The 13,859-nt window shown below is 35.9% G+C and overlaps 1 protein-coding gene and 1 long non-coding RNA gene across 2 annotated transcripts in view; both read right to left on the bottom strand.

Moving 5' to 3' along the window:
- Positions 1-3,653: 3,653 nt before the first annotated feature.
- LOC136817087 (uncharacterized) lies at positions 3,654-4,115 on the bottom strand. Its single transcript, XR_010848024.1, has 2 exons — positions 4,037-4,115; positions 3,654-3,797 (listed from the first exon to the last, which is right to left on the bottom strand). It is a non-coding gene; the product is annotated as an uncharacterized lncRNA (long non-coding RNA).
- Positions 4,116-7,155: 3,040 nt separating this feature from the next.
- LOC136817071 (renin receptor-like) overlaps positions 7,156-13,859 on the bottom strand; it is a gene marked incomplete in the record, with an annotated part of 14,279 nt that continues 7,575 nt past the window's right edge. Inside the window, 10 exon segments of the mRNA XM_067073413.1 lie at positions 7,156-7,754; positions 8,015-8,092; positions 8,417-8,488; positions 8,885-8,993; positions 9,496-9,719; positions 10,015-10,148; positions 10,390-10,486; positions 12,480-12,539; positions 12,798-12,920; positions 13,162-13,208. Of these exon segments, the coding sequence (XP_066929514.1) occupies positions 7,572-7,754; positions 8,015-8,092; positions 8,417-8,488; positions 8,885-8,993; positions 9,496-9,719; positions 10,015-10,148; positions 10,390-10,486; positions 12,480-12,539; positions 12,798-12,920; positions 13,162-13,208 (1,127 nt within the window).

The following is a 13,859-nucleotide window of genomic DNA, read 5'->3' as shown; positions in this document are numbered from 1 at the left end:
GATGACTCTCTATGAGGAACAATAAAATGAAAAAGAAATATCTCCATTCCTGAGGAACGTTTGAGGAACAAAAATAACGTCATGAAACTCCATTTCTGAGGAACGTTCGAGGAACAAGTGAGGAACGTTTAAAAATAACGTCAGAAATGTCCATTCCTGAGGAACAAGTGAGGGACGCTTGAAAATAACGTCATGAAAGTCCATTCCTGAGGAATGTTCGAGGAACGAGTGAGGAACACCTAAAATTACGTCAGAAATGTCCATTCCTGAGGAACGTTCGAGGAATAGATGAGGAATGCTGAAATGAAGTTGAAATATCTCCGTTCCTGAGGAACGTTCGAGGAACGAGTGAGGAACGCTTAAGAATAACGTCATAAATGTCCATTCCTCAGGAACGTTCGAGGAATAGATGAGGAATGCTAAAACAAAGTTTTGAAATATCCATTCCTGAGGAACGTTCGAGGAACGCTGAGAAATGGTGAGGAATAGAAGAGGAATATTGAGGAATGGAGATGTCCGTGAGGAATGGTGATCGGGTTAGTAGTGTCACTTTCACTACCTTAAGGTAGTGCTTTCAGGTGCTTTGCTTTTTTGACGTTTTGATCACTTTCCTGTTGTACTTATTATGTGCTCACTTTTATCTAATTTCTTGATGGCGGCAATCGAATTGCAACTACCTTAATATTGGAACATCATCCAATAGAATATCGAACGTAATTGAAATGGAAATATATTTGATTGGTTTTAACAATTGAATCGCAATTATTCGATTGTGTTCAATTAATTCAGCGTTCGATTTGTTCAATTGACACTGTCTGGCAAATTGAGCAAAACTTATTTATAGGTTTTTTTCTGATTTCCCACTTGTTTTACTTGCATCTACTCTGAAGTGTGGAGTAATTAGTTATGCAATCAGTTAAGTCAATATGCCAAAAACATTTTGTTCAACCACCTTCACCTAAAGATAGGCCACCATAGAATGAACTTCGTTTTATAGGATGAACCATATTCATGTGGCTTTCAGCCTTGCACTCCATCACAGAGCCTATTTGAGATATTTTACTAACTAGCCCAGAGAAAAATTTTAAACCTTTATTATTTGAATGCATGGCTTTTTAATACTCAAATATAAAAAAATTAAAATTTTTTAACTTGGTCATTAGTCAAAAAAGTCATTAAAATTGATTAGCCTCTGTGATGAAGTGCAAGGCTGAAAGCCACATGAATATGGTTCATCCTATAAAAGGAAGTTCATTCTATGATGGCCTATCTTGAAGTGAAGGTGGTTGAACAAAATGTTTTTGGCATATTGATGTAACTGGCAATAGACTGTCACATTCTCCCAAACAATAACTATTATTTGGGCGCTCCTAGCTTCAATATTGTGGATAGACGTATAGAAAACCCAGCAATAATCGTGATTGATAAACGGGTAGGCTTACATCGACCAATCATCATTTGCATCCTTGCTTTGACACTTAGGCTGGACTTAAAAAATTGTTGGTTTGCCGCCACCTGACCGACCCTACCTCGAAACATGCCGACCCAAAAAATTTTATTGCCATTATCCTTCAAAAACTTCAAACAATAAAAAATCAAAACTCGTATCTTGTTTTTCTCAAGCATAAGAATCGTAAATACCCTGCTAGCACTTCTGTTTTTTATTCAAAATTACCTAAATGTAAACAAACTGTGAACTGTTAACCCTTCCATGGACGAAAATTTCATTAATCGCAAAATAAAATAAAAATTCCGACCGACCGACTGACCTCCAAAATCTAGGGTCGGACAGGTCGGATGACGGCAAACCAACAATTTTTCAAGCCCAGCCTTACCCCCGGATTGTTTTAGTAGGCACTTCAGTCATGTGACTTAAAACCGCGTAGCCTAACTTGGTCTAATGTCAACATCCCTCCTCTAATTCTGACACCCTTTTTATCAGCAGAAATTGATAGAATGGTGGAAACTGTTTTTCTTGGCTTAGTGGTCACAGAGGAATAATCCTTTTTTAATCAGTGATTCAAGCTTTCATTTTATTCCTGTCTCTAAAGAAAGGTGTCAGAATTAGACGAGGGATGTCGATATTAGACCAACTTACGGTATATGTTGAACCCGACTGACCAAAACAGTAATTACATAAATTATTGTGGAAGGTGTACGCTTGAAACGAATGTTTGGGAAATCAAAAAGACAACTTTTGTAAGGATGTTGAGTTTTGTGTATATCACCCTTTGTGCACTGATTATTTTGATTGTGTTCAATTGCGTTCGATTGATTCAGCGTTCGATTCGTTCGATTGACACCGTTGTCTACTCCAGACGGTACTAATCGAATGTTCCGAACGTTCGATTGTAATCGATAATAATCGAATATAATCGAACGTCATCGAATGAGTTTATCCGCGCGGCCATACTTTCGATTTTCGAATGCGGAACATACGAAAATTAGAATGCGGGTATTGTGAGATAACGGTGTTTCAGAATCCCGATCCCGCCACTCCATACTTATTTTTAGTTCTCCAGTGGTCAAGATAGGATGAATTACAACAATTCTTCTCTCGCCGTTTCTTCTTTTTCTTTTTTCTTTCAGTTTTCATTTTTTATGGGAACACAATTGCGATCATATCCAGGTGAGACGTGTATTTTCCACATTTTCCAACGTTGTAGTAATATCATAATGATACACATTCATTTGCAAGGGCGAGAGTATGATGGAAACCCTCTGGAGAATACCCTTGTGTCAGAGATCCGGTGGAGCCCCCCGCCCCACTAGAAAACTTAGCCAAAAATCGTCTGAACACTACGATTAGATAGAAATTTTCATCCACACTGAAGGAAAAAGCTCCACAGGGGCGGCACAGAGACAGTGGTGTATGTGCGTGAGAGAATGAAAACAACGGCCATAAAGAAAAGAAAGACCAACGAAATTACAGTCTATATTCTATTAATTTGATTGTAATGATCAATGGCCTCATTTTTATTTTTGGCCACTTTTTTTAATGTTTTATTTATTTTGTAACGTATATTATTTTATAAATTGTTAACTTTAATAAAAAAGATGGTTCTTATTTTCTTCTTCACGACTCTCGAGCAACACGCTCTCCCCAACGGATTAGAATAGGTGGATTAAGAACTCATAGAAAACACTCCTCGTTAGGTTATCAAACTTTTTTACGAGTTTGCTAGCAATTAAAACTTGATAAGTTGTAAAAAAGTTGTAAAAAATCATTACTTTCAACATTTTCATTGGTCATTACGTATCACGTGGTACATTTTAAATAAGAAAATGCACTTTTTTAGCCCTTTCTATCCAATGCAGAAATTAGCCAAATAATTTGAAATTTATTTTCCTAATTCTAAATACAGTCTTCTTTCACCAGTATGCAACCCATTCGTGACCCATCGATAGTTTCTTAGTTATAGACCATACGTTAATTTTCACTTATCTGAAGATTGCCATTGACAAAAGATTAAAAATTTACATTAAAACTGGTCTAGCGTTTGTTGATGCTAAAACTTAAGTGCAGGATTTAAAATATTTGCAAAATCATCAAAATTGATTGAATCATAGGACAAATTCGTTTTCGAAACTGTATAAATTGGAAAATTGTTCTTATAAAAACAATGAAAAAACTAAACGAGGAGTGCGCAGAGTCATTTACAGATTTTTCTTGTAACAATGAGAAGACAATGGATCTCTCTTGGGAGCAACGAGAGAAGTTAATCCACCTATTCTAATCCGTTGCTCTCCCTGAACAGCTCATAATGGTAACAATCGGTAACATTGGTGGCGGCACACTAAATAAAGAATGAAAATTGAAGTTATGACTGTGGAAGATCCGTGGTACGGTAGATTTTGTTAAGCTTGAAACTAGAAAAAGTGATTGTCGCTCAAAAGTCTGTGGATAAACTGCCGAAGTTACGCCATACGGTAACAAGTAACGCACACTAATTGATGGGAAGCACAAAAATCGATCTAGATTTCAACATATATCTAGATGAGATAATTGTTTCATACATACAACATTGTAACTTACGCTGTCTCTTGAGTTTAGTGAAAGCAGTCCGTAATGATTGTGATATTGACAAATCGTCTCCACTTCATTTGATCCATTTCTCCTGAATAAAAAGAAAAGTAAAAACTTTATTTGAGCTTGAACTTTCAACAAAGTATTGAAATAATCGGATCAGTCGTTTTTGTTAGCAGTGAAGCTAAGTCTAATGTTTGGGAAGACAGGGTCGGGAAAACCCGTTGCAAATGCACACCCCGTGCAAATGCAAGGATTTGCCTGACTGTCAAAGATAATCAAATAATTTGCAATAATCAAAGTCATTGAAGGGTTATCAAACGTCATCGAAGCGTTATCGAAGTCATCGAAGGGTTTTCAAACGTCATCGAAGGGTCATTGAAAAGTAATCAAACGGGTAATCGAATACTCACCCAATTTACGAAATCTCAGTGATCGAATGCATTCGATTTTTGTAATCGAATGCGTTCGATTACCTGTCATCGAAAGCAGCAATCGATAAATAATCATTCGATTACTTCGAGTATCTTCGATTACTTCCGTAATCGAAGCGTTCGATTAATACCGTCTGGTCTACTCCAGACGGTGTCAATCGAACGAATCGAACGCTGAATCAATCGAACGCAATTGAACGCAATCGAATAATTGCAATTCGATTGTCGAACACAATCGAATCGCAATCGAATATTACCCAGGATTTACTGTTCGATTGCTTCGATTACGTTCGATTGTATTCGATTACGTTCGATTGTATTCGATTACGTTTGATTGATTCAATTGTGTATTACATTTTATTCGCTTTGGTATGGTACTTAAGCACTCGGCCGCCCACGCTAAAAAGCTCTAACAGAGTGATCCAATTTGATCTAATTGCAATCAAACTCATCGAACATTAATCCAATGTAATTGACAATCAATCGAACCAATCGAGCATAGTCAACTATCAATCGAACATTACTCGAACGCAATCGAACACAATCGAATATTACCCAGGAATAGGCCGTTCGATTAAGATTCGATTACGTTCGACAATCGAATCGCAATTATTCGATCGCGTTCGATTACGTTCGATTGGTTCGATTGCGATTTTTGTTCGAAGTTGTTCGATTGACACCGTCTGGTCTACTAGACACGCTTGTCGTTCTAGGGATAAAAACCTTAATATGTTATTATGACATTGCACCGAATGTCGACATCCCTCCTCTAATTCTGACACCCTTTTTATCAGCTGAAATTGATAGAAAGGTTGAAACTGTTTTTCTTGGCTCTTATTAGTGCTAGTAGTGGTCACAGAGGAATAATCCTGTTTCAATCAGTGACAGTGATTCAAGCTTTCATTCATATTACCAGACAATGTCAATCGAACGGAATCGAACGAAAATTCCAATCGAATCAATCGAACGCAATCGAACGCAATCGAATGATTGCGATTCGATTGCCGAACGCAATCGAATATCAATCGAACGTAAAATTCTGGGTAAAATTCGATTGATTCGATTGATATTCGATTACGTTCGATTGATATTCGATTACGTTCGATTGATGTTCGATTACGTTCGACTGCATTCGACGGGTGGTCGATTAAATTAGATTCCAATTTACCTCAATTCCTTTCAATTTCGAGCGCCTCTTATTAGGGAGGTTAAGTATCGCGATACGATAGATAAATCAACGCAACGAACGGGCTTTGACACACAACTTGCAGTAAACATGTGGGCCTGCATGATCTGCATTTTCTAGAATCCAGGCTAAAATGATTCATATCATCTCGTTTAACTATTCAAATGTTGAACGAGAATCAATGTTAATCAACAGAATCAATTAGTCGAACCAGTCGAATGCATAAGCCAACCGAACGTAGTTGAATCAATCGAATCAATCGAATACATTAGTCAATCGAACGCAATCGAATCAATCGAATCAATCGAATCCAGGCACTAATCGAACGCAATCGAATCAATCGAGAAAATCGCGGTAATATTCGATTGGCATTCGATTGCGTTCGGCAATCGAATTTCAATCATTCGATTGCGTTCGATTGCGTTCAATTGATTCGGCGTTCGATTCGTTCGATTGACATCGTCTGGATATTATTCCTGTCTTTAAAGAAAGGGTGTCAGAATTAGACAAGGGATGTCGATATTAGACCAACTTAAGGTATGTATGACAAGTGAAACAGTAAAAGATGAGTATAATTTGATGGATACCCCCTCCCCAGCCAGGCCAGCAGTGAGCAGAGCGAGAGCAGCAGCGCTGTGTTGTAAAAACTTAAATTCTTTATTTTTGAGGTGTATGGTGTATATTGTTGATTCAATTTTACCGCGTAGGTAAGTATATGCCAACCATGCATAGGTTTACAAGTATATCTAGTCCAAGTAGTAGAAGACCAAACTTGTTGGCAAGCATAGCAGAATTTACATCAAAATAAGAAAACAATTTCCAGGCTCTACTATTGGCTATAAGTAAGATGTGTATGGATGTCACCCCTTCCTTAGCTTAAACGTCTAATCAGGGTCCGTTTTGCAGAGAAGAGAAGTCCTCCTAATCATGATAAAAGTAACCAGGTGTAAAAGCAACAGAGAAGACAAGAAAGGACACCAGTTTTCGGTTTTCGAAAAACAAATCTCAACAAAAACGCCGCAACTTTCGTAGCCATCTTGAACAATAATCGAGGCAAAAGTGTTTGGATGTTTCTAGTACCCGGCTTTTGGTAAAGAAGGCCAGTTCCGTTTCTTTTTCTTTCCGTTTCCAGCAAAGCAACTCACACCGGTGCGAAAGTGCCGTACTGGTGGTGATGATGATTGTGATTTTCACTTTCTTTATCCCGTTTTCTTCCAAGCACTTACTTTCCTAACACGTAAGAGACGATCGAGAAAGGATTCTTCAAGTTCAGCTACATCTTAAAGACCGACGCGAACTGAACAATTTTCAATGAAATTGAACTTGCAAATTTAGAAAAACAACCACCGAGAAGGGCTCATAAATATATAAGAAAAATTTGGGATCGCTTTTCCGAACGACAAATTTGTAAAGCACTTGCTCAGTTCTTCATTACGGATGGTATTTATTAAAATAGTACAGTAAAATAGTGATGCAACATTGGAAAATAAAGACAAGTGTTATCAGAATGAATTTCTAATACATTGCAAGTTGTATTCAAAAAATAATTGAAATACGTTTAAAGGTACAAAAAAATCATAATTAATTAATTCCTATAGGGAGGGGCACAGTTAAGGGATTTTCATTTGTTTTTCAAGCACAGGGAAAGAAACTTAAGCAAACCAAGTTTCGTCTAACAATTAAATCTCCGTAAACGTTCATGGGCTCTAGTGTTACCATGAACCGTTTATATTATTCACCACATGACCCAGAGAATTGTAAGATTAAATATTTTCTCAATTCAAATTCAAAAGTGTAATCAAAAATTGATGATGAACAAATTAATTGGAAATACTAGTTGACAATAATAAGTATCTTTACGATTCTAAAACATGTGTATCAAAATATCTTGAAAGGTGACTTTCATAAAACGATTACATTCGAATCAATCGCTTTTGATTTTTTGTTCAGTCAACCGGTAGATGATGCTATCTCTTCCAGGGTCCATATTCCACATAGCGACAGAAATGGCGTAAGTTGCCAAGGCTAAGATCACCAATAACCAGAACCAAATATTGAAAATGACAGGAAACATTGAGTCATATCTCGACGCCAAATTCAAAGATTGCTAAAATAGGAATTAGAAGATGTAAAAGAATTTAAAAGTATGACATTGAAACACGACAATCTTTACCTCCAAATATAATTTAACAGAAGATTGAATCATAGGCCACGACAAACAATGTACCTTAAAAAGCAGACAAGAATTTTATACATAATCCCCAAATGTTTTCACTTTACTTGGATAGAATGCAATAGTTAAGAAGAAATTCTGCAAAAGTCCCAATCATATTAAGCGGAAACAGTAATGCAAATAAAGAAACTCACCACAGTTTTTTTACCAGCAGCAATCAGAGAACGCCTGTACACCTTGTGAGCAACATCTCCTTCATCGTTACATTTGAACTGTACCAAAGAAAAAAGTTAAGAAAAAAAATAATAAATAAAGAACATTAATATATTCATACTACTTCGCTAGACTTCACTGTCATCAAATATCATTAAGAAGCAAAGTTAAGGAAGAAAAAGTTGACTCTAGTCTAATAAAAGGCTGACTCAGATAACATTGATAGTTAAAATTAAAAAACAATCCCACAAGTTGAAAAAGGCAGTTAAACAAAATCGAGTGATATTGTATTGATCAGGATTCTTAAATTGGAGCTTTCAATCAAACACGACGATCCAAATTTCATTTCTTGGTTTGAAAAAATAGGCCAAATGGTAACTAACCTTCAACCCTGGAGCGAATCTGACAATAGCTCCTTGCACAGCACCGCACAAGTTCTTGTGAACTGATTTTTCCTAAAAGATAAGATATGATTAAATCGAAACAATATTAGTAGCAGGAATCGAGACATTTGAGCTCTTCAAGAAAAGTTTGGGGGGGGGGGTGGAGGATATAACATTTTTGGAAATTTACCCCCACGGACATTGCGAATTTTGACCCCCGAACACGATCTCACACCCCGGACAATCAAAATTACCCCTAAACAGAGCAAGTTTGCTTCCAAAACTAAGCAAATTTTGCAGATTTTTCACTACCCCCCGGACAAAATAATTCAATATATCCTCCATCCCCCATGCACAAAAGTTTTCTGGAAGAACCCATTGCCGATTCACTTTAATTGAAGGATTCCCTTCCCAGCATAGGGCAGCCATATTTACAAAAAAATAAACCATTAAATCAAGCACACTTACGACTTTTGATGAATGGAGTTCAGGGACGATATGTTTAAATTCTTGACCGAATTGTTCTTTCAAGCTTTTCAAAACGTGTTGTAAATCCTCTTGGTGTTTTTCGACAGTACTATAAGAAGAGATAACAGGTTCTAGAGATATGAACAGGTTCTAGAGATATTAAAATAATAAGAAAAACGAGAAAGGTCACTACGTGTATGAAGACTTTTTTGTAAGCATAACGTTTATAAGCATACTTAGGCTCAAACTCGGTAAAAAATAAGCATTATGCTAAGCATACCTCCAAATGCAAAAAAACTTGTGCAGCTTTTCTAAAACGCTGACCTTTTCGAGCCGACATTGAGTTTCGACTTAAAAATTCAAAATTAAAAAAAACACAAAGAAAATCAACAAAACGAAGTCTAAGCATAAATAAGCATAAATTAAGGCTGATAATGAGATTTTCCTAAGCACTCAGTATGCTCGACCTCGATCCTCAATCCTCGACCCGATTTCCCCGTATGCTTATAAAAAAGAGTGTATCTTACAACAATGAATCAAAATTCAGTGACCGCTATTAGAGAGATCGAGCCTTGTTATTTTATAGGAAAGTGACTTGTTGGCAATCATACCTCGCATCAGAATGAAGATTCAGCCCAACGATCAAGATGTCTCCTTTGTAAAGAGATTGGTAATCAGCAACTAGTTGTGGAATGACAGCATCAAGGAGAAGAAGTGCAGCTTTCATTTGCTTCGAGTTTTCACCATACTTTTGTTCAATTCCCTTCAAAGCTGAGATGGATAGTAAAAAGACGTCAGGAGCGCCATCAACAACCAAGTTCTTCTTGTTTGAAAGCTAAAAAAAAAAGATTGAGACTCCAGTTTTAGTTTTTCTGCTCTCTATAACCTGATCACTAACATCTTCAATGAAACAAAAGACTTATCTACTTGACTGTATTATTTAGGCTCACGGACATCAAGTCGCTGATTTCTCAGATCAAGATCAAGGAGTTTTTTGACATTTATTGGAGCTCACTGTCACTTAACATTTCCAAGATAACATTCGAAAGGTTAACCAAGATAATAGTCATTAAAAACAAAAGTAATTCAGTGATCTCTTTAACTCGCCAAAAATAAAATTAAAAACAAACCTCTTCGTATTGAGATTTCATGAAGACAAGTTCAGAAAATACGTTAAAGTCAACTTGATTCTTCAGATCAAAAGTGACTTGCAAATCTTTTGTGTTGACAACCACTTTCTTTTCTTCGTTCTGATGGATGAATCCTACAATACATTTCATCTGTTAAGATTGACTTTGTAAATTTAAAGATTCAAACTTTGTGACATCTATTAGCAAACATATGGAATGCATTTGTTGATAACATGTACTTAGTGAATATTTCTTGGTCTATTTTCTTACTCTTTATTGGACAGTGCTTTGCACTGCAGTAAACCGATGCATTTCCATAAATCCTTTATTAGCACTTCTTTGGGAGTCAATGAATGAGTTTGAAAAAAGATATACCTTTGGGAAGTAGTTGAGAGATACGCTTGTAAACAGCATGCTTTGTCATTCCTTCTTTGGTATGCCCTTCACCATCAACACTTTTCCAGCTGTCAGTCTAAAAATTTGAAACAAATCTCATTCATTTCTCATTAACATAATTTTGAACAAATTTACATCTTATCAAATTAGATGAATGTGTTTTTTTATAACTTTGTAATGAGAACCCAGGGGGGGGGGGGTCAACATTAATAATACCAACCCATAGCCCAAAAACCTGACTTTTGACCTTTTGAGCTAAGTTAACACCACCACCCCAAAATTGGTATCGACACTAACTTGAAAATCATAATTTTCAGAAAAAAGGGGGACCCACCCCCTTAATTTGGTATCGATACCGACATGACTTTTTGAATTTGACAAAATATCACGGGACCCACCCCCTAATTTAGTACCAATATCAATCTTACAAATTTGAGTTTAAAGCTGTTTAAAGGGAACCCACCCCCTCCCACACAAACAGGGTACTAAGAGAAACTTCAAAAAAACTCATTTTTGAAATACTCTTTCTTCAACACAACACAAAAAATGTCATATGCTAAAATAGAAAATGACTGAAAACTGACAATATAATAAAAACAAACCCAATGAAGCTAGCAAAATCAAATATAACCAGACGGTGTCAATCGAACAACTTCGAACAAAAATCGCAATCGACCAATTGAACGTAATCGAACGCGATCGAATAATTGCGATTCGATTGTCGAACGTAATCGAATCTCAATCGAACGGCCGATTCCTGGGTAATATTCGATTGTGTTCGATTGCATTCGAGTAAGGTTAGATTGGTTTGATTGATAGTTGACTATGTTCGATTGGTTCGATTGATTGTCAATTACATTGGAATAATCTTCGATTTCATTCGATTACGATTACGTTCGATGAGTTTGATTAATTAAATTAAATTAAATTGGATCACTCTGCTAGAGCTTTTTAGCGTGGACGGCCGAGCGCTTAAGTACCAAAGCGAATAAAATCTAATACAATACACTCTTCTCGAGATGCATAAATTCATTGTTGTCCTCGTTTTCAAACAGATTTCATTGCTGCAAAATCACATATTCACAATGATAATTGTGTTGTTTACACCTCATGAGACATTTTGAATTTCAAGTACTTTTGTATTAGAGTTAATGTTTGCCTTTTGGGAATTTAAATTGGTTTAAATGTATAATTTCATAGCAATGAAATCTGTTTGAAAACGAGGACAACAATAAATTTATGCATCTCGAGAGAGTCTATTGAATAAATCGAACGTAATCGAATACAATCGAACGTAAACGAAGCAATCGAACAGCAAATCCTGGGTAATATTCGATTGTGATTCGATTGCGTTCGACAATCGAATTGCAATTATTCGATTGCGTTCAATTGCGTTAGATTGATTCGGCGTTCGATTCGTTCGATTGACACCGTCTGGATATAATTGATGTGCAAAAACTATGTATTATTAGTACATAATTTTAGAACAGAATAGATTCACTCATTACCAAATGCTATCACAGAAAAAATGTTTTTGCTTCAGGCTTGATCAAAATAAAACTTGAAAATATTGAAAAAGTCCAAAATAAACAAACTTCAAAGTCATTTATACTTATTACTCATTTACAGTCATTATTACTCAAAAGCTAAAACAAATCCAATTGAAACCTGTTTAGACTGATATGTACCCGGGGTATTTTCTAGCTATAAGGGCAAAAATTAGGAAAGTTTTGCTGTCATTTTGATATGGATACCAACTTTCTGAATCATATTATTTAAAAAAAGGGGTATTTTGGTATCAATACCAACTGAGGATAACTCTTTTTTTCTAAAAAAAGGGGGACCCGCCCCCATCAATACCAACTTGCCTTTTCAGACTTTTAAAGGAAAAAAAGACACCACCACCCGGCTATGGGTCTGGTATCTGGATGTTGACCCCCCCCCTGGAGAACCACTACAAACGATTCTTATTGTTGGTCACATAAGCCTTTTATTTTGCGGCTCAGCATCAAATCAAGCTTGACACAAAATAAACGAGACAGAACAAAGAAATCTAGTATTTGACTAACCATATCACTCCAAAAAGCTGTTTTACTTTGATCACCACGACTGAAACCCATTGCAGCAGTCTGAAATATCAAAAAAAAGATAAAAATATCGGTAAGAATTTGAGCATAACAATTCCCCCAAGAACCTTTAAGTAAGTAAGTAGTACTACCTCAAAAGAATGGCTTTGTAGAAATAATGATGAAAATAAATTTATAAACTGATATAATACTTCAAATGCTTGACATTTATCTTGCTTTGGTGGAGAACTGAACCAAAAAAAGTCAACATCTCTGTAGTTATAAAGACGCTGTCTACAAATCTGAAAACCATCAAATTACCTGTTCATCAGCAGAGATGGAATACGTGGTGGATCCACCATGCATGATGTTGTTCACGTGAGAGGTCAATGACTGTTTGGAGCTCATCAAGTAAGCATCTCCAACAGAGCTGACATCATCATTCTAAGAAAATAATACAGAAAGTTAAATTAAAGAAGTCTTACAAAATAATATAAAAATTATCATTTTCTTTTTTCATATAATACCAGAAAAACTTGCCTGTGAATTAGTTTTCATTCAAACTATCTCTCAGAGTTAGAATTCCTTGGAAACACATAATCCTTTCTGAACTATACCAAATTAAATCCTCATTTAATAAATGGATTGTTCAAAGACATACTACTAAATAACACTTGATACTTACCAACTCAACCGGAATCCTTTGTGAAACCTTTGATGTTGCAGTTGTTCCTAAATACAAAGGTAATTTTGTTAAATTTCAATTTGTGAAATTAAATCAAGGATATTAAAGCTTGCCTCTAACCGTTGCAATGGAAAAAGTGAACACACAAAAGTGGTAAAATATGAGCATGACTCTAGGATCCTAAGGATGGATGGCTACACAAAGTTCGTGTAGAAATTGGAAGATTGCAACAAAGATCAAATTCTTGATGGAATAATACATTAGGTTAATTCGCTAATTCGCAAGATCTTCTTTCATGGAATTTGTTAAATCTGTTTTTTTTTGGCCTTAGAAATTTACTTTTTCTGCCCAAACTTGGTGGTTGCAGGGTCATCATTTTACAGTCATTTTAAGCTTATTTGAAACAAGAGCCGCAAAGATGCGGATAAATATTTCCTTTACAAATGATAAAATAATTATTGATGTCCTCAAAAGATTTCAAAGTGCTTTATCTCAGATAACATTAAGCAACACAAGTCCCCAAGAATTTCAAAATTCGTTTATGTAATTGCTAGTATTTGCAGGATTTTCCTAAGATGACGAAGGTTCAAACCTACGGATTACGGAGTATATCCAAGCTGAACTCGACTGAGAATAACAATACAGTAACCAAATTGGCTAGACAACCTTTAATTTTCATTACTCTCGGGTACCTAATA

The sequence above is a fragment of the Clytia hemisphaerica genome, unplaced genomic scaffold (assembly GCF_902728285.1).
Source record: "Clytia hemisphaerica strain Z4C2 unplaced genomic scaffold, Clytia hemisphaerica genome assembly, whole genome shotgun sequence".
NCBI classification, from domain to species: Eukaryota; Metazoa; Cnidaria; class Hydrozoa; order Leptothecata; family Clytiidae; genus Clytia; species Clytia hemisphaerica.
This window is presented reverse-complemented; position numbering and strand designations above follow the sequence as displayed.